The 21112-nt window shown below is 46.4% G+C and overlaps 1 protein-coding gene, 1 non-coding gene and 1 pseudogene across 2 annotated transcripts in view; 1 reads left to right on the plus strand and 2 right to left on the minus strand.

The window, feature by feature from the left end:
• RHPN2 (rhophilin Rho GTPase binding protein 2) overlaps window positions 1–21112 on the minus strand; it is a 48541-nt gene that overhangs the window by 6194 nt on the left and 21235 nt on the right. Inside the window, exons 3-13 of the mRNA XM_016133254.2 lie at window positions 20975–21103; window positions 18596–18671; window positions 11650–11727; window positions 11148–11272; window positions 9459–9625; window positions 7188–7375; window positions 6630–6786; window positions 5008–5127; window positions 3260–3454; window positions 742–818; window positions 282–428 (exon numbers count right to left, since the gene is read on the minus strand). Of these exons, the coding sequence (XP_015988740.2) occupies window positions 282–428; window positions 742–818; window positions 3260–3454; window positions 5008–5127; window positions 6630–6786; window positions 7188–7375; window positions 9459–9625; window positions 11148–11272; window positions 11650–11727; window positions 18596–18671; window positions 20975–21103 (1459 nt within the window). The remainder of the gene's footprint in view (window positions 1–281; window positions 429–741; window positions 819–3259; window positions 3455–5007; window positions 5128–6629; window positions 6787–7187; window positions 7376–9458; window positions 9626–11147; window positions 11273–11649; window positions 11728–18595; window positions 18672–20974; window positions 21104–21112) is intronic.
• Window positions 13005–13132, minus strand: LOC118611552. Its single transcript, XR_004954511.1, has one exon. It is a non-coding gene; the product is annotated as a small nucleolar RNA SNORA30/SNORA37 family (small nucleolar RNA).
• On the plus strand, window positions 13667–13782 carry LOC118611906 (annotated as a pseudogene).

The following is a 21112-nucleotide window of genomic DNA, read 5'->3' on the forward strand; positions in this document are numbered from 1 at the left end:
TAAGTAAAGGTTAAGGTTCTGTTCATTCAATTTCAGTTTCCTGAATCTGTTTCCAAGCTCGTTAACAAAATAGACTACTGCATAAGTTTGCTTCAAGGAAGTAGAAATCAAGCTTTTTCTCTTTGAGCCTAAAGCATCCATGAAAGGCCTTTTGCATAAAGGAACCCTAAAAACATTCACCCACATATATTTGGGCAGCTTCCTTTGTATTTTACTAGTGCCTCGCTGCCTGCAAAGGTGCCAGTGAGTTTTGCTCCCAATCCAGAATGGCCCACGCTTACCGCAGCAGAGCAGTAAGGATCCAGGAAGTGGACTTGAACTGGAGAGTTTCCTCTCAAAGTGAACCCCAAGTCCCCTTCTTCCGCAGTGAAGTGAATGCTTCGAGGAGGTGTCCATCTCTTGCTAGCCGAAAACACAGATAAAGGGCCCTTTGGAACAGAGAGAGCATCATTAGATCGGCTGAGTTAGGAAATATTGCCTTGTTGTCCTTGCAGACTTCACCTGGCTTCGCTCAGAGGCTAATGACACCGGTAGGGATAACACATGCTATGGCAGTCACACAAGGACATCATTTGCCATTTTCTCTAAAATAGCCCACACGTTTTAAGTAAAATCATTTTTAAAATTACCTTAAAGTCTCTAATTAAATAAATCTAAAATATCTAAAAATAGCCTTTTGCGTACTCGCATCATGTAAAGCCTGTCCCCTTAAGGTTACTATGAAATAAGTATTTAACATACCAGCTTCTGGAAGAAATCTGTTGCTGTCACCTTGGAGAACTGTGGCAATATGATCTCAACCTCTTGCTCAGTTTTAGCTAGAAAACATCATAAGGGAACACATAAATGTTTCTGTAATTGAAAGTTATCTTTGAAAACTTGCCTCTGAAGGGAAGAGAAAGTCTTATCTCTGAAGGGAAGAGAAAGCAAACTTTTCATCTCCTACTCACTTGTCCTTCTGCTTGGTTTAAACAAGTAATGCAGAAGATGGACTACTGGTCAACCCCCTGGCCCAGCCAGTGTGACCTGTACCTTCTGTTTGGGTACCTACTATGTGCTATACCGCACTGGAGGGCTGGGAAAGAGTAGTGACAATCAGACACATTCTCTGCCTTTGAGTAGCTTATTTCTATTGCAGTGGACTTCCTCTGGCACTCTTATAACCCTGCTGAGAAGTAATCTATGTTTCAGGTGCGACTGTGACTGAAGTATCATGTCTCTCATTAGTGTCGTGTCCATAGATAGCTCAAATCTCCACCAGTATACCTGTGGCAGGCCCGACCTACCCTTACCACGAGGCTAGTCAGCTTCTCGCAGAGGATCCCAAAGCAGGTTTAAGTATATGTGGACAGCGGGATAAAAAGAAAGCTTAGGGAAGAAGACTGGTGCCACCAAGGCAGAACACACCTCTCTAGTCACAGATGACCCTGTGACTTCTTAGAAACTGTTTGATACAGCATTGGGTTTAGACAAGTTGCTCATCCACTAACAGAGTAGTGCCATCACCCCTGGACGGCCTCGCCAGGAGCTGTGTGTCTCCCTCCCACTGCGGAGGTCATGTCTCTACCTCCTGGGCATAGTATAAATAAGGGGTCCAGGAGGTAGCCAGTGTCAGTGAAGGAGAATGCCTGGGTGCAGTTCCTGCTTCCACCAACCAGCTTGGCCACGTGGGGCAAGAACTTTGATCTCCCTAAGCCTTCATTGCCTCATCTTTAGGATGAAAGTGATACCAGGGCCTCCCTCATTGAGTTGGAAGAGAGCTGAATGAGATGCTGTACACGAATGCTGCTTTCTGTTGTGCCTGGCAGACCTCAAATGCTCAGTAGGTATCAGCCAACATTGCTACAGCCCAGGATTCTAGCTTGAGCAGGGCCTCTGTGCCTTGAGCTGGTCCCTGAATACTGGGGGTGGAACTCAAAGACTAGGGACAGAGGCATAGGAAGTAGAATGGGAAAGGTATGTATAAAGGGGGTTTGCTGGACAGGGCCACCACCCCATCCCCTTTCCCTAATTCCTGGAATGATCCTTGTCATTCCTCACTATAAAGTTACTTTCTCAAGGAGGTCTCCCCATCCTTGCCCCCCAGAGCTGACTGCCACCTCTCCAAGGGCAGCAACAACTGTCTAGTTCACCCCTGTATTCCTGAACCTAGGCCAGTGGTCAACACCTTGGAGACTCTTAGAAAATGCTGGTGGCGCACAATCTCATTTATATGTGGAATCTGAAACAGTCCAACTCGCAGAAGCAGAGGGCAGAACGGTGGATGCCAGGGTTTGGGGAGGGGGAAATGAGATGTTGCTCAAAGGGTATGAAGTTTCAGTAATAGAAGATAAATAAGTTCTAGAGACCTAACATACAGCATGGTGGCTATAGTTAATACTATACTGCATACTTGAAATTTGTTAAGAGGGTGGATCTTAAGTGTTGTCCACGCACGCGCGCGCGCGCGCGCGCACACACACACACACACACGATGAACTAGGTCTTAAAGAATTTTCACTGCCAAAGTAAACATTTTCCCTACATCCCCTGGTTCCATTGTATCAGTGAAAGTTTTACTTCGCATTTCATAATAAAAATAATTTTTGTTATGAAAGAAAAAAGAAAATGTTGGTGCTGATAAAAGACGGAGAAAACAGGGGAAAGAGCAAGCCTAGGGGAAGAAATAAGAATAAATTTGGCTTTCAAACTGTGGAGCCAGAGGTAAAAAACAGATAGAAAAGCAAAGTTTGCCAGAAGACATGGAATGTAGGTAGGTGTGGAATGTAGCAAAAATGTCAAGGTGAGAAGCAGTTTCAGAGGTCTCCTGACTAGAGGCGATGGCTGGAACCCCAAAGGAGGTTGGGAGGCTTTAAAAGAAAAGAATTTTGAAGATGTGAACGAGAAAGAGTGGACCATGAGAATGCCAGGAAGGGCAGGTGGGGTTGGGCAAGAAGGACAGTGAGCAAAGGGGGTAGAGAGGGAAATGGGAACAGATCAGGGTGGCAGGGTGCCCCGATACCAAGGGAGGAGTGTGTCAAGGGGCAGCAGGGGAGTCATGTCGCAAAGGGGTTAAAGAGGATGAGACGATAAAGAAGCCCCTGGATTCAGGCACAGGGAGACGGGCAAGAGCGGCATTTTGCCCCCTCACAGTGCCCAGTACTTGAGAGGGTTTGCCCAACCCCTGCAGGATGAACGAAGGAAGGCTGTGCACCCTGAGTGCCCCTGCCTGTCACACAGGGCATACTCGGCATCTGGCACAGGCACCCAGGTCACTCACAAACAATGTCGGGAACATTGATTAAGTTCAGCAGGTCGTCGTCCTCCTGGTGCTGCGTGTACTTGAGCCGGGAGCGCTGGTGTGCCACGGACAGCACCTCCTGAAGCACCTCGATGTTGCGCAGCTTCTTGCACAGGCTCACCTCCCTCACCGACTCCTCGTGATGGGTCATGGCTCTGCGCAGATGGGACTTACCTGCCAACAGAAAAGCAACCCCATGTGACTTGTGTCCTAAACTGCAATGCAAGTAGCTCAAGGAGAGCCTAAGTGCCCAAGGATCAGCCCAGAGAGGTGGACGTTCTCTTTTCTGAAGGATCTGCCTGGACAGCTTAAGTCCCTCTTGAATGCATGTGCAATATACTCACTCATGACTATAAAACATCCATTCAACAAGTACTTACTGAATGTTCTAGGCACTAAAGAAAGCAATGAACAAAAACTAGCCTCTGCATTCATAGAGTTTACATGCTAGAGGCTGAAGACAGAATATTAATGAGAAAAATGATATGTAATAGATTGTGTGGCAATAAGGTTATAGAGAAACAGAAAATAGGGTAGGCCAATGTGGCCAGAGAAGATGGGGAATGGAAGGCTGCCATTCTATGATGGGTGATTGGGGAAGGCCTTTTGGAAGGTAAGTTCTGAGCAGAGCCCTAAGGTAATGAGGGAGCAGCCATGAGGATATCTGACAGAAGAGAATTCCTGAAGGAAGGAATAGGAAGTGCAAAGGCCCTGGGGTAGGAATAAGTCTGCTGTTCAAGGACAACAGGGAGCTTGGGGTCTGGCTAGAGGAAGTGAGGGCTGCAGAGAAGGGCTAGGAATGAGAGCAGAGAGGAGCAGGGGCCGGACCATGTCCAACCTTACAGGTGCAGGGTGAGGACTTGTGCTGCTACACTGGGCGAGATGGGCACCTATTAGGGTTCAAACAGAGGACTGACATGATTTGACTCATGTGAATGGACAATGCAGAAGCAAAGAGGAAAGCAGGGAGACCAGGTATGAGGCCATTGATGAAGGCTGAGCAAGCTGTGTAACCTCTCTGGGCCTTCGTTTCCTCAACTGAAAAATGGGGATCATACCATACCGATCTCAAAGGACTGTGTGAGGCTTCAGCAAGTCGGTGTTGTTTAGTAAGCACTATATGAGTGTGGCTTGGACTGGGGTGGGGGGATAAGAAGTGGTCAGATTTGGGTTCTGTTTTATAAAGAAAGTCAATGGGATTTGCAAATCAAATGTGGAGAGTCCAAGGAGAGTGAGTCCAAGGGTTCCAGCCCGTGGAAGGAGGCGAGACGGGGCAACTGCGTGCGGGGGTGGGGCGTGCGTGGGTAGTGGAGGAATGCAGGCCTGGAAAGAGGTACGCGCTCTGAGACTTGACCAAGGCCAGGCCATGACAACTCATTACCAGTTCTCAGGTGTGGCCTGAGAAGATGAGCCACCGTGTCCTTCCGCAGTAGGATGGCCAAGGGTCACCCCCAGAACCACCAGGGTGTCAGAAGATTGTTAGGGCTCTACCTCCATGTTGGGAGGCCTGGGCCCTGAGGAGCCCGTAAGAACACAGCTCCAGAAGCCCTCAGAGGTTAGGGGACCAAACCTCATGGTTTCCGAATCCAGAGCGGTCCTGAGAAGGACTTGGGACCCCTACTTTCTAAGCCCCGACCTGGGGACCTGCCTAGCGTTGTCTGTGAGCAGGACCAGCTGGGCACCAAATGGGGCATGAGGAAGCAGGAAGGAGGAGAGCCGATACGCACCCAGCTGTAGGCGCTGATGACTGTTTTTCAGGGTGGCCAAGGGTGTCAGTCCCTCTGGCATGTGGCCATAGAGCTGGGACAGGCACTTCTCCTGGTGGTCTTCATCTGCTCCAGGCTTCACTGCAACGAGAACCGAAGGGTAAGTCCCTTCTTGTGTCCAGGGCTCTGGAGATGGCACCGCAGACCCACTTAGGATTCCTCTCTCAACCACACCTTCAGGTTCGTTTCTCCCCCAGTTTTACATGGCACTTGGGGTAAGAGGCCTCCTTGGGGCCCCTGGACACACCTCCGGCAACCCAGCTGACCAGTCTTCGCACCCTCAGGGCCAGGCATGCTCTGGGGGCTGACTGAGCTTCAAGGCCACACTCTCAACCTCCTCCAGGCACCCGCCTCACGGAACCCCCAGCACAGCCCTGCATCAGCCTGCTGGGGGCCTCCATGCCTGCACCCTTTTTGGCACATGTCCCCCTCTAACTTTGCCAAGCACTCACCACTACCATCGATACTTTCGGCCTCCGTTCCAAAGCTCTTGCTTTAGTTTTCTTTTCCTTCCTTGTTTGGCTGGAAAAGGCCCCCTCAGAGCTAAAAGTCCAACTTGAATGAGAATCTGCCTACAACTACACCCTAGGGTCCAATAGCTGCCTTATGGCTGTCTCTACTGCAGTGACGGAAGCATTCATTGTATTTCCACCAGTCTCGTGACTTGTCCTGCGTAGCAGACCACATAATCATACTGGCAGCAGCCGCTAACACTTTCCGAGAGCCCGCTATGCACAGGCACTATTTAGCTTTGCATATTGGCACTTGGTTTTCACAACAACACTGAGAGGTTCTCTTCATAGCCCCACTGTAGGGATGAGAAAACTGAGGCACAGAGCAGCTAGGTAACTTGCCCAAGATCATGCAGCTAGTAAATGCAGAGCTGAGATATGAACCCAGGCAGTCTGGTTCCAGAGGCAGTCTGGTTCTCTCATTACTCTGGGGGCTGCCTTGATCAGTACTAATTACAACAGTCCTACCTGACCTAAGACTGGGGTGAGGAGAGTGCGGCACTCACTTTGGGCTGAAAATTTAAGGAGATGCCAAAAATTTAGCAATTGAGATATATATGCAAAAAAGCCATCATAAACAAAACATCAAGATTTCTTTTTTGCTTCAGGCTCCAACGTGGCTCAACACAGCATTGTTACCAATGATTGCCATGGAATTTTTTGGGTATTAATTTTGATTGGTTTAAAATGTCGCATTTAAATGTTATCTTGATCATTGAGTTTCAGGGCATATTTCCTTAGATTCTGTGCCTGAGGCAAATGCCTCAGTAGTGCTAGCCCTGGCCTAGCCTTGTTCTAAATTCCACGTGAAGTGAAAAGTCATCTCTGTGAAGTGGTTTGCTCCATTCCAGGCAGCATTAACACTTCCTCTTTTCTTCCCAGGAACAGTCAACCCCCAATCCCGCCCTGGCTTGTGTGACAGCTGCCTGAGCCCACCATCTTCCCACCCTCTGTCCCCAGGCTGTGAGCATCTCCAGGGCAGGCAGATAACCCTCATTCAGCTCATTATCTCCTGGAGGCAGGAAACCACAATCCCGACCAAAGCCCAAAGCCCAGAGCCGAGAGACTTACATTGGTGGTCGATGAGGAGGGTGGCTACAAAGTAGTGGGCCAGGGCTCCGTAGTGGTGGGCCTTCACACAGGCCAGGCTGGCCCAGGAGTAGGGGATGTTCTCTTTCACTGGCGCCTGGCTCATGGCTGCGTGCAGCTGGCGATAGCCCTCTCCCACCTGAAAGAGAAAAGAGGTTGGGAGGGGGAGCCTGGCACAGGAAGTCTCATGCACCCAGGCTACAGAAAGAGTTCTTTCTTCTATGATACAGCCCCTGCCAGAGGCCGCTCCAGAATCTGGGATTGACTCCAAGGGTCCTTCGTGCTGTCAGTGTTAGAGTTAACAGGGAGATCAGGCAACTGTCATTATGCTGGTTTTTAGGCTAAGCTGCAGATGGAATCAGTGATCCGTATCTGAAATGCCAGTACTTGCCAAGAAAAGGCAAGCCAGCGCTCTGGCCAGGGCTGGCACGCTGCCCAGGTCATGGGCAAGCTGCCGTGGGAAGCCCCCGCTGCTTCTAGTGGGCCTGCACCAACACACTCTACCCACCCCTGAAAGCCACGGGAACCAGGAAGGCTTACCTTGGCAGCCTCCTGAGCCACCTTCACTAGCATGAAGAACTCGTTCCGTAAACCAGGAAGGCAGATTTTCTCAAACACGCTTTCTTGGGCCTGTGCAAGCATCATTTTGACCAGCACACTGAGCATGGCGGGACTCATGTCATAACTTGGCGTGTGAGTAAATGTCTCTTTTAGGTAGTTTAAAACCCCTAAAATTGGAAAATTTTGCCCATTAGTTGGGGATCATATTTATTTCACCATGCTGCTCAGAAATAGAGAATGTGACGGAACTAAAAATATAAAACTGGCATTCTAGAGCATCTTAAAAATTGTGATTCTCGATTAACAGAAGATCTAGCAATTCCAGTCCTAGGTATACATCCCAAAGAATTGAAAGCAGGGACTTAAACTGTTACTTGTGCACCAATACTCATAGCAGCATAATTCACAATAACCAAAAGGTGGAAACAACTCAAACGTCCATTGATGGATAAATGGATGATGAAATATGGTATATACATATAATGAAATATTTTTCATCCTTAAAAGGAAGGAAATTCTGACACATGCTACAATATGGATGAAGACATCAGGCTAAATGAAATAAACTAGCCACACGGACAAAAGTATGATTGCACTGAGAGGAGGTATGTGGAATAATCGGAAATGCATAGAGACAGAAAGTCGAATGGTGTTTGCCAGGGAATGGGGGAGAGGAGGGATGGAGAGTTACTGTTTAATGGGTACAGAGTTTCAGTTTGGATGACAAAAAAAAATCCTGGCGATAGATGCACAAGGATGTGAATGTGCTTAATGCCAATGAATTATGCTCTTAAAAATGGTTCAATTGGTAATTTTGTTATGTATGTTTTACGACAGTTTAAAAAAAATCAGATTCTCTTCCAAAACATTTATACCTTTACCAAGAAAGGAAGCCAGACTGCTCCTATCCGTTTCGGTCTCTCCTGGGACAACGGTAAGAAATCCCAACCATGACCAGGCATTTGATGGAGGCAAAGCAGATGGCAGGCAGAAGGACTAAGGTAACACCTGGGTCATTCAGAAACCCAGGGCTTTTTCCCAGCCCTAGCAAAGATCATCTCAGCCCATTTCAAGGGAAATTTTCATGCCGTAACCCTCGGCTAACTCTTGCTATGCTTTAGAAAATTAACTGTCACAGTATAAACTGACAATCAACCTGGAGGTATAATAGGCTCTCCAGCCATGAATCCCATCTGACTGGTTCCTCAGGTTTTGTCGCAAAGCATAAATCACCCTATAGAAAGATGGCAACTGCTCCAGGATGTTTGCTCCCCTCTGGGGTTCCTCCACTCTGTTCTCAAGCTTTTTTGTCCATATCTGTAATCTCAGAGACAGGTCACAAAGTACACCTGCTTAAGATTCCTCAGAAAGAAAGATGAGCCCAGGAAAAGACTGACAGTGAAAGAAATGGGACCGCCACATGGAATCTTAGCATATTGGTTCATCCCGACAGATCAATATTTTAACATGAGTAATTCCATGATTGGTGAAAATGGCAGCTGAACTTCTTAATGGCCTTGCAAAGTGAGATACTCAGAAAGGTTCTTTGTGGGGGTAACACCCCAAAGCAGAGTGAGGAGGACTGGCACAGATGGACACATGCCACGGAGCCAGCTTGGGGGATCACGCTGTGGGCCACCGCTTTGCTGACCACTGCCCATGCCGAGTGTGCCTGACACAAGTCCTGTTAGAGGGGGGCGAGCAGGACCCTCAGACACCTATGAGCTGCAGCAGGCCCACCCACTGCACCAGGCCTGGCCACCCCCAGTTCTCCACAGGTTGGCGCTAAGGGTCTCTTGAGGGCTGAACCTCAGGTGGGCAGGCTTCACAGAATGAACAAAATATAAAGGCATAAAAAGTAATAGGTACTTAACAAGACACATGATTTTTTAAAAAGTCTACATTTTCACTAGTCAGAAAAACTTATTCTGTTTTTCAATATAGTCTTTAGAGGAACAGTTCATTCACTGCCATCCTTGGGGCCACTCATTCAGAAAAGATTAATCATTAACCACATGATGCACTGTGTGCATGAGCCATAACCCAGACCCAGCCTGAGAAACAGGGTTTAAGCCATTAAGCAATTCTCTCGATGGGAAATTACCCCAGTGCTGGAAACTAGTCTGGCCCTTTGAGGCCCGTGAGGCCAAGCGTGAGCCTAGAAAGGACCCAAAGACCCACTTCAGCTGGGGGATGTGGTGCCAACTGGCAGGGCCAGGACTCTACCCAGCTGCCCTCGCGGAGACACACCTGCGGCTCTCTGAAATGCATCCACCGCACTCTCCAGCCCAGCTTGCAGCTGCCGATTGCACCGGGTCCCGATCTGTGTGTACAGAGCTCCAATGTTAAACAGAATGCTGGCCTTCTCCAGAAGCAAGTTCTGCTGGCTGACTGGGACCCCAGTGAGAGAGTCATACCTATTTAAATGAATGTGAGAATATGAATTACTTAGCTAGTTAATGCTACTGTGGGGTGAAAAATAGACAAAATTTATTTCTTGAATAAAATTCAAACATGCACATGCAGTGAGGCATTTATTTACAAACAAGATGATGGGCCTGATCATGCTGAAGATACCCACAACTGCACACAGAAATGAGGTTTTGCAACCAAGACGTTCTTTGGTAGGTGAATGACGGATAAACAAGCTGTGGCATATCCATATAGCAGAATATTATTCAGCACTAAACCGAAATAAGCTATCGAGACATGAAGAAACATGCAGGAATCTTAAATGCATATTGTTAAGTGAAAGAAGCCAGGTCTGAGAGGACTACATACTGTAGGATTCCAACTATATGACATTCTGGAAAAGGCAAAATAATGGAGACACAAAAAGAATCAGTGGTTTCTAGAGTTCCAGAGGGGAGAAGGGGAAAGGGATGAACAGGTGGAGCACAGAAAATGTTTAGGGCAGGGAAACTACTCTGCACAACATGGTAACAGTAGCTACATGTATGTCATTATAAACTAGTCCAAACCCACAGAATGTACAATAGCAAGAGTGAACTGTAATGTGAACTGTGCGATCTGGGAGATAAAGTGACAATGTATGCTCATCGATTGTAGTGCATGTACTACTCTGGTGGGGGAGGTTGTTGGTGTGTGGGGACAGGGGTACGTGGGAAACGTCGTACCTTCCCCTCAATTTTGCTGTGAACCTGAAACTGCTCTAAAAAGTAAAGTATATTTTAAAATATAAGGCTTCTCCTAAATGAAATATTACAAACCCCTCACACAATTCTTCTGAAGTCTAAAAGATTTGGGATTTTTAGTTTTAAAGTTCATACATCGACCAGCACGTAGACACAGAACTTCTCCTTAATTTGAGACTGAAGCGAAATCCCCTTTAGCCCCTTCACCAGACAGGGCAAGCAGCTAATGGCACCTTTACAGAAAGCCATCTGCCTTTCCTTTCAAAATGAAGGCTGTGGTAAACTTTAGCTCTGAACACGCTCCTTAGCTTTGCAGATTTAGTCTCCTCTAACCCACACTAAGCAGCTCTAAAACATTTAAACAACACTAATCTCTGAAAATACCAACTCTGGGAAGAACCTAATGTTCTCCTTCTGTTTTTAAATTCCATCTATTTCTGTTTGCTGCCCTTGTCATTGAGACAAAACCTGATTCCCATCTCCCGCCGCCAGTCCCACCTGGGACAAGAATCCTGCTCGTTCCACCTCAGAGCTCTGCTGTTTCCCCAATGATAACATGAGCACGAAAAAAATGCCTCTTCTCCTCAGCTCACTTGTTCTGAGAAGCAAGAAGGCAAGGTCTGTTGGAGCCTCCTCCCGCCCCACCGGTTCCCTTCATACCAAACACCACTTTATCTACAGGTCCTGGGCTCTCTTGTATAAAAGGGACAATTAGAAAGAGGGGCCCACAGAGCAGAGTTGTGACTGAAGGGGGACAGCACCGGCACAGGCCTCAGGCACCTACCACGTAAATAAGATTCCCATCTGCCGGGTGGGCGGGAAGAATCGGCTCTCAACAAAGCCCAGCTGGACGAAATAACTCATCAGCAGTTCAACGCCGGCCTCGTCCCGGCTGGGTGTCCGACAAGCCTGCAAGGAAAGCAAGCACCGAGGAGCTGAGCGGGTGAAGACGCAGTGGAGGGCCTGTCCCGGAAGGCGCTCACACATGCTATTTCTGTGGAGCTTGCTTGGGCCCCCCTACTGGTATCATGAACTCTAGGAAGGTGGAAAGGGCTGGAATAAACTTGAGATTCTCAGAACCCAGCCTCAGACTTGCCAGCGGGCAGGTCTCCTGTGGTCTTCTTATGTGGCAAGTGGAATGGACGGCTGCAGCAGTCCATCCCGATTACCTGCAACCACCTGCGAGTCTATAAGATTTCGAGTGTGCAATAATGGGATATTCAGAAGACTCGACAAGCTCTAGCAGCCGTCCTGTCCTCCCTTCCTTGCTGCACGCAGAAACATACTTGTCTCAGATCCATAAGATCTGCTACTTCATCTTCATATAGGTAGCTATCTTCACTGTAATGTTCCAGAATAAAATCCTGTAAGAAAAACGAGAGAAGATACTATAAGGTGTGATTCAAAACTGTAAATAGGTAAAAGAGTAACGTCTAATGTGCTCCCTTTAAAAACGTACAAGACATAAAAACTTATGGGAGAATGCACACTATGGTGATTTTCTGAGTGGTGGGACTTCTTAATTTTGTTTATGTGTATTTAAAATTTTTTGTTGCTTCAATTAAAAGGAAAGCTGCAGTAATTTTGAAAAAAAATATCGTTGCAACATGGTTAAGTGACTACATACTAAACGATTCTGGCAGACGTCACAGATATTCAGGGGCTCAGACCTTCATCCTCTGTGCTGCCCTCGGTACCTGGGCACAGGGTCTTCCTGGCAAAAGAAACCTGCATCTGTGGACTGTCGCAAGGATGCGATGGGGAACTTTGTAAGAGCAGCTCTGGCACTTCCACAAATGAAGCACCCCAGCGAGACCCTAGCCGGGCCCACGGCCCAGTGTCTCACGAGCACTCAGTTCACCCAGTCGTGCAGCACGTACTGCTGAGCACATGCCCCGTGCCAGGCACGTTCGCGGTGCCTGGGCTACATCAGAGAGCAAAACAAAGATCCTGCCCCATGGAGCTTATGTTCCTGCACGGGTCACAGACAGTAAGTAATGGGCACAACAAATAAGCAAATAACATCGAATATTATAAGATGGCAAGTATGATAGGGACCAAAAAAAAAAAGAGCAGTTTAGGGGTTATGGAGGACACGTTCTTGCATAACAGCCTCCATGAGCGCTGGCTCTCCCTGGCTGCAAGACAGTTGAGGAGACTGCAATGACGTCTTCCCAAGTGTCTGTGAGTATTCTCTTTACACACTTTCTACATTAAAGCTCCTTCTGCTTTTTGTATGTTCAATGCATATCTACACACACGCCCATATGCCCCCATCTTACGAAAATAAGATTATACTACATGAATATATGACTTCGGCTTTCCCCCACCCCTCTTTAATTCCCCCCGACCCACTTCCACCCCTGACCTATGGATGTTGCCATTTCCCCTTAAGAACTGGATTTCTGAAGGCGGGTGTTTCTTCCCACACATTCACAGAGCACCCCTGGGGCCTGGCTCCCCCCAGTGCACCCGGGGTATGGTCCGTGGCTCCAATTAGGGCGCAAACCCAGAACCTTCTTGCATGTATAGCAGATGTGCTCAACACTACACTATGGAGCCACCCCCAGTTTTTTTTTTTGTTTAGGTTAGAGCTGCAGGAGAAAGGCACAATGTTGAATAAGATGTCAGAAAACAGTCCCTCTGTCCCATTGAGGGACAGATGCCCCTGGCACAGTTCCAGGGCAAGGATGCACTCAAGGGCTTTCTTTAAGCACCAGCTACCAAATCCTGGCCCCACTGCCTGGGGAGAACCTATGAAAGTGCTAGAAACTTTGTTGTTTTTTTTTAGTTGTCAATGCATCAAACACTTTCATATGCTGTAAAATATTCTATAACATGACCTTTGGTTATACAATCCTTCAACATAACGAATATACAATTCATGAATTCAACAAATAAACTGAGCACCTGCTACGTGCTAGCCAATATGTACCATGTTAGTCTTCACTCCCTGTCAGACATTAAAGTCCTTTGTGTAAGTTTTGAAATTAAAGATGACAGTCATCCCCCCATACACTTCCGACTAGTTCCTCAGAAGAAATCCCAAGGTGTCTTGCTGGGCCCAAGGATGTGTAGAAGAAGGCTCCTTCTGCTTTTTAACCTGTCCTTATCAACCAACTTCCCTTTTTGTTTTATGATGCCACCACAGGATTTCTTCATGACTTAAAGAGCTGATGCTTGAAATCGACTCTTCATCTGATATGACTTATCAAATTGGAAATGGTTTTCAGGATGTGCTTCCACAGTGTAGCGGTTAGCACGTCTGCTTTATACACAGAAGGTCCTGGGTTCCTGTCCATAGTCTACGGCCATGCCACCCTGAACAAGCCCGATGTCTGATCTCAGAAGCTAAGCAGGGGTGGGCCTGGTTAGTACTTGGACAGGAGACCACCTAGGAAGACCAGGTGCTGTAAGCATAAATGATAACAAATGAAAAAAAATGAAATGGTTTTCTATTAGCAACATTAATTGCTATGAGCATGATCTGAAAGACAAAGTGTATCTATGGCTTCTCCAGTGACATCCTCAAAAGCAGTGCTAAGGGCCACCATGCAGGTGATGCTCTACAGAACAGCATGTTGTTCTGTCAACCACTATGGCGGATGATGGCAAAAAATTTCTTAAAAGGAGAGAAATCACACTTAAAATAAGTTAAAAGAGAAACTTTGTGCTACGTCACTGAAGCCAAAGAGGATACTGATAAAAAGTCTAAATGTATTCTTGACTTTGAAACTTAGTAAACTAGGATAGATTAAACAAATTCTGTAGATAAAAATAAAATATGTAGCTGAAACACACTGTAATCATCAGGGACAAGATAAGAATTTCTATCATTACTGCTGTTACTTAGCATAATTCTGAAAGTTTTCTAACAAATTAAGAAAAACAAGAGACATAGACATTAGAAAGGAAGAAACAAAATAATGATATACTTATAAAACCTTAGAGCATCAACTGAAAAACTAAAATAATGAGAATTCAGTGAAGTGGTCAAAAAATTAACACATAAAAGTCGACAGTCTTCCTTTCTTATATAGGCAATAATCAGTTAGAAAAATATCACAGAGGAATAATAATTTTTCAAAATCACAATGAAAGCACAATATTTCTAGGAATAAAATTGATTTAATTAAGCGGGTAACTCAAACTTTACTGAAGGACGTTAGTTATTTCATTTTTTCCTGTGATTCATGAAATCATTTTTTTAAAACATGACAGCCTGGTCCCTGCCCCCGTAAACTTGTTCTTTCTTGACATCAACAATTAGAAATACTCTATTCCATGGATGAAAACGCGCAGTATCGTAAAGGTACGATTTTGTCCAAATTAGACTCTGGATCCCATAAAATTTCAATCGAAACCCCAAAGTACTATTTTTTGGAAACTTGACGAAATATGAAAGTAAAAATGTGGAAGAAAAGCTAAGAACATTTGGAAAAGCATCATAATATAGGAGACTTGCTCTATTTGGTGTTAAAATACATGGGGATTAAACAGTGAGAAACAGACAATGAAACTAGATGTGGATCAGAAACAGACTGAAGCAGATTTGAGAATCACATATATAACTGAAAGCCAGAATTCCATAGACATGGGAAAGGCTGGACCTCCATCAGGTCCAGGAAGGAAGGAGGTGTGGTGGCACACACAAATGGTGTGACCCATGCGAGTTTACGGAAAGGACTGTGACGGTGCTGTGGATGGTGCAGAACCTCTGGAGCCATTAGAACCCCAGAGCTGAAGGGTCAGCGAGGAATAGGTAAAAACCCAGAGAGACGGCTCCCTGTGGTGGGCACTGAACCACCACCATGAACTGCCCTATGGAATGCAAAAAAAGCTAGCTAAGGGAGCAGAATAAATGACCAGCTTCCCTCTCCTACCCTCTCAGATCCTGCCGCTGCTCTTCCCTCTGGCCACATGCTAGGAAACCAGAGAGCAGGAGCCTGTCGCAGCTGGCTCCCCAGCACACAGAGCAGGATGGAGGAGGGTAGATGATGGGGGTTGGTGGTGGGGGTGGGGGGCGGGGAGCAAGGAGGCAAATAGACACCCTCCAGCACCACAGATGGAGTCTTTATACATAGTTCAGAAAAAACTGCTACCCATCCGGTGAAGATAAAAAGTTATAGCCTTACATCTTCCCTTTTAACCCCAAGACAAATTCCAGATAGATTAAAGATTCGATAATGAAAAAATTTAAACAAAGCACTAAAAGAAATAATAGCAAAATATTTAAGACATTTTGGTGTGCAGAATGCTTTTCAAGGTAAAGGGAAGAACTGATAAGTTTAACAACATAAAATCTGTATGGAAAAATATATATATTATACTTTTTAAACTAGTTATTGCTTTTATAACAAAAATTAAAGGGGAGTATGTACTGAGAGCGATATTTGCAATATATATAACTGAGGGTTACTATCTCTTACATGCAAAAAAAAATTTTGTAAGAAATAAGAGCAACACTATGGAATGCAAAGGACAGAAAAAGTCATTTTGAAAAGTATAAGGGTCACATAAACATACATGAGAATGTGCTCAACTCTAGCACCGAACAAAGAAATCCAAACTATAATAAGGTACCACTTTTGCCTGATTTCACAAAAATCAAAAAGATATTTTTTAAAATATCAAAATGATGAATGATACCAGTGTAAGCAAAGGTGCAGGAAGATAGCAGTCACACACAGTTGGGAGGAAGGTAAGGCAGAACCACTTCTAGTGAGTAATTAGATGATATGTATCTTGGACCTATCAAATCCATATCTAGAGATTTATCCAAAGGAAATTTTCCACGAAGAGTACAAAGACACTCAATGGAGAATTGCTGATAAAAGCAAGCACTTGGAAGCTTTCTAAAGAAGGAAATTAATGGCCACCTTGTTTAGCACAAGGAGACATCATGCTAAGCCCTCATGGATGGGACAAGTCACACACCCTCATGAGGCAGGCCACTGATCAGAGGAAGAGACTGGTGTCCAAGATACAGAGCTCACGGGGAGAGGTGGTAGACCATGAGGGATTTCTACATGTCTTGGTATTTTCCTAACATTTTGCAAAACTGTTCTTAATCAGAAAAATAAATATAGCTCTATTTATTTAAAAGCAAAAGAAAACCCCTGAATTCTCTGGATAAAGAATTTATTTTGATGGTGCTTTTTAATGAGGCCATTTTAAAGCCCACGTGTTTAAAATAAAACCAAGTCACATCATGAGGCTTTACTGACCATTAAACATCACATAGACACGTACATCAGATTCAAAAGACGATTCAGAATGCCCTCATTAAGTCGGCCAAGCTACTCCTGTAGAACCTGTCTGTGTTACTCTCAAGTACAAACATGGAAGGAAGAAAACAGAACATCCCCCAAACGTTCTCATTTTTGTATGATTGACATTTGAAGAATCCCTTTTAGGCTAAAATAACATGGTTGGAAGCCTCAGCTGAATAGCAGTTGGCCATGCCCACATCACATGATTTTTTTCCACTGGCTTTAATGTGGAATTCAGCACGTGACACATTTGGATCTCTACAGATGCCCATAAAATTCTCCGAGTTTCTCCAAGACGGTCTGTCTTTAAAATGCCTGTACTCATGCAGCTCTGGTGCCAAGCAACAAACTAAATCTTAGGAATAACTATTCTATAAAAGCAACTAAAGAACATTTCCACACAAAGAGGGATTGTCTTGGGTCTCCCAGACCTGTGACAAGTGTCACATCTAAAAGTTCAGGCAGCCTGTGAAAAGCTGGCATTTAGCTGCAGCTCTAGGATTGTTCTCTGCTCAGATCATCCAATCTCAGGTGATCCTGGGTCCCGTAAGACTACCAATGTCCCTTCTCAAACTCGAAAATAAACCCCAAACTCACAGGGACCAGCACCAAGATTTAAACAAAGCAGCAGGCAAAAAGGCCATGTACGAAAGGGCTTACGTCAAGAGATTCAGTTTCTGCTCTAGAATGGAAGTTAAGCACAGAAGCTTTCAAAGCACTAATGAACTGCTTTTAAAAGGACAAATTGTATAGCACCCAAAGCACCACACGATCACCTCTTCTTTTCTAAACGAAAAGCAATCTAAAATGAGTTAACTGACAGGATTACTATAAAAAGAAACATAATTCTTTGAAGCATTTTTCATGAAGCATAGGTTGATTCCTACACACCGCCTGCGCTGGAAAGCTCAGAGACGGGCACTACCTTCTCCCGAATTTCCACCTCCTCCTGCTAAATGAAGTGTAAGGCGATTCATTAAAACTCCGACTGATGGAGCTGGGGAGAGGAGAGCTTTCCAGGCTCGGGAAGTTCTCTCTATCAAAGCACCTCTACCACTTCCTACCTGAATACCTCACTGAAAAATAGACCCGGCAGGCAGGGCCTGAGACATCACCAGCACACAGCACAGTGACAGGCACAGGCGGGCCCACAAGGTTCGGCTGCTGGCCGGCAACACACACGGTGCTTAAGAGGAGGCCAGATATAGTGCATTTAAAGAGGTGAACTGTATAGCATATGAATTATATCTCAATAGAGCTATTATTTAAAAAAAAAAAAAAAAGAATAGAGAAAGGAAGAAAGAGAAAGGGAAGGAGGGAGGAAAGAAAGGAGGCCAGATCCTTAGTAATTATTAGATAGGGTGGGGGGTGAGGACAACCAGAGAGAGACTCCAGTTATTCAAAAATATTTAAGTCATTGAAAAATAAGACGGGTTGGTGTATCAACACAGGATTGCAGAGATGGCTAAATACGTGAAAAAGTGACAAGAACAAACTGTTCATGGTGGAATCTAGGTAGTGAATATACAGGAGTTCCCTGCAAAATTCTTTCAATTTTTCTATAAGTTTGGAAATTTTCATAATATAATGTTTAGGTGGGAAAAATCGGCTATTATTCCAAAAACATGGCCTGCATCAATTACAAAATTTTTTTTAAAAGGTACTAAAATAGGGTACAATTTTTAAATTCCAAAGCACATCCACCACAGATTCTCTCTGATTAGCCGCCTGGGGGCTGACTGGCTGGGTCTCCCCAGGTACACAAGGAGCCTCAGGGTGGCCAAAGAATGCGAAAGGACTGCAGGGTTCTCTATGTGGCCTGTCGAGGAGGCTCGGGGGTCACCCTGCAGACATTAACCGACTCTTGGCCCACTGAGCCTAAGGCCACTTGCAAGAGACACACATTTTCTATATTTCCTTCTTAGACAGTGAGTTCAGTGTCCATTTCTTTGAGATTTACCTTGAGAACGACCGAAAAGTCAACATCCTTGGTTTCCTTCAGGCCGAGCGGAATCAGCGGGATTGTAAACGTCTCCCTATGAGGAGCACAGCAAGGTATATGAACATCCTCATCCTCGCCACTCTGCACCCACAGCCTCCCAGAGCAGCCCAGCTCAGGTCCCCAGCACGCACCAGTTCACTTTCCATAAAGACACCTCTGGTCATATCCCTCTGTTCTAAAACTGGCCCTGGTCCGCCCCTGACTTCTGGACTAACACACAGAGACTACCATCTGCATTAACTTCTCTCCAATCTCAAGCCTTCCTTCATAGTGACTGTGCTGAGACCCTGTTGCGTGCCACGGCCTGTGACAGGGACCGCCTCTCCTGCAGCCCTCCAACCGTGGGCCCTCAGGTGTCTCCCCCTTGGGGTGTGTATCTCTCTGGGTGTCTCATCACCTACACCGGGAAGGCCCTGAGGGCTGGGGACCCGTCTGACACCTAAGTGCTCCTAGCCCCCACCCAGGAGGCTGCTTCCCCTCTGCCTCCTGTCCTCGCACTGACCACTCTGTTTCCCCACAGGTCGCCCTGAGAGTGAGCCCCGAGCCTAGCGGTTTAGGGCAGGGCCAACGGGAAGTGAGCCCCACTCATGCTGTGTTTTGCAAACAGGGATTTAGTTCCCCACCTGGTAACAAGAGACCTCCTGGGGCCACTCAGCCCAGCCTGGGGGAGAAGGCCAGGAATGCCAGCCAGGTGAGTGGACAATGCCACCGTAAACTGAAACTGGCTCTGTGCTGGAGAGAAAACGAGGGGGCGGGGGCTGTGCTCAAAGCAGGTGATATCCAACAGGGGTGCAGCAGCTGGAAGGGAAAGCTGGGCCCTGATGGAAGCAGATGATGATGGGCCATGCCCTTTCCCTGGACCCCGGTGTCCTCCTGTCCCCCTGTGACTGTCCAGCAGCAGCCAGTTCCCAAGGCCCCCTGACCCGGGCACCCCCAGCCCCAGCCTTGAGCTAACGTAACTCTCTCCATGACTTCCAGTGCCCATGTTTTCTTCGCTGCACAGTGAGATCGTTTCTTCCCTACCTACCTCACAGAGGTGTTTAAAGATCAACTGTGCTGAGGAAGAAACAATCTGCTTTGAAAACAGGAAGCGGGCGGATTCAAATGCAAGGTGTCATTATGCTTGAGCCTATCTCCCTCCCCTCTTCCCGATGGCACAGGGGGTGGACTGGCCACTTTCAAGTCACGTCTCTATGGGAGACATGCCCCTCGTGATGGACATCCCTGCGCTCAGTACAGCAAGTGGGAATATCAAACGTCCTCCCTTAACCACCAAAGTCTGGCCGGGCCTCGCCTCCTTGAGGAACTTTGATCTTTTAGGCAACACACTGGAATATAATACCAGAGTGTCGGCTGGGACAAGCCTTTCACTTGTTCTGATTAGGTGTTCAAAACTGCACTGGGAGCCCATGGCTAAGTGAGCCAGGGCACAGGGCATCACAAAGGGAGGAGCAGAGGTTTCATGTCCTAACGCTTTCCCTCCGGCTCTGAAAAACACACCGTCCCACGCGGAGGATCGGGGTGATCAGGAAAAGCACATTCCAAGATGACTCGAGGTTCCCTAATGTTACCCTTCTGTTAATCCAGGGAATGATTTTCTGACTGAGTGTTCCCTGGGGTTCCCCAACCTTTTGAGAAGTCTCAATTCCCCACACAGAAAGTAGGCAAACCCTTCTTTGGAGCTTCTCAGTAATTTCTCTCTAAAGATGGACATTTCTTTCAGAGGTGGTTAACCTTGGGGTGGGAGACTTTCTGAACTTTTCTGAAGACCACACCTCCATATGTCACCACCCACAAACATTCCCTAAATTAACACATTCGTTTCCCAAATATTTAATGGAGTACATTTCTTAAATGTCTCAGTTGCACCTTCTTCTCAGAGAACTTGCAAGGGTCCCAGGCAGTTTAAATGTTTTTGCATTCTATCAAAGCCAGGCCCCGTGCGTGGTGGTGAGGCTGAGAGGGAAGAAGGCAGGCAACTTGGCCCCTCCTGGCAGGCTGGCTCTCAAAGCTAAACAAAGAAGTACTTCCAGGGCATCTTTATGGCAGAGCCACCACAGAGTCCACGTGAGAGGTACCGACTCCGTGCCTGGACCCAGACACGCAGCTCTCCAGTAAAACTATTTTCCAAGAGTCACAGGACAAATAAATGCCTTTTTGTTCCACTCTCCAGGTATTCCCAGCAAACATCCCTTTAACTCCTGCATCATGCTCATCCCCAAACCTGATCATTTCCCCACTTCCCAGAGTGGGGTCTGCCATACGCTCAAGGCTATCCTGTGCGCCATCCCTGATGACTCACAGAAAGTACTGGCAAGAAGTGCTGCTGCCACTTACTCTGTGCTCTGATAGACTCCCACCGAGATGTTGAGCCCCTCCAGCTCTTCCTTGAGCATCTGCAGGTCTGAGTTGACGAAGCTCAGCTCCAGACGCACCTGCTCCCGTACCTTGTGGTTTGTGGCCACTCTGTTAAAA

The sequence above is a fragment of the Rousettus aegyptiacus genome, unplaced genomic scaffold (assembly GCF_014176215.1).
Source record: "Rousettus aegyptiacus isolate mRouAeg1 unplaced genomic scaffold, mRouAeg1.p scaffold_m13_p_14, whole genome shotgun sequence".
In the NCBI taxonomy this organism is placed as follows: domain Eukaryota; kingdom Metazoa; phylum Chordata; class Mammalia; order Chiroptera; family Pteropodidae; genus Rousettus; species Rousettus aegyptiacus.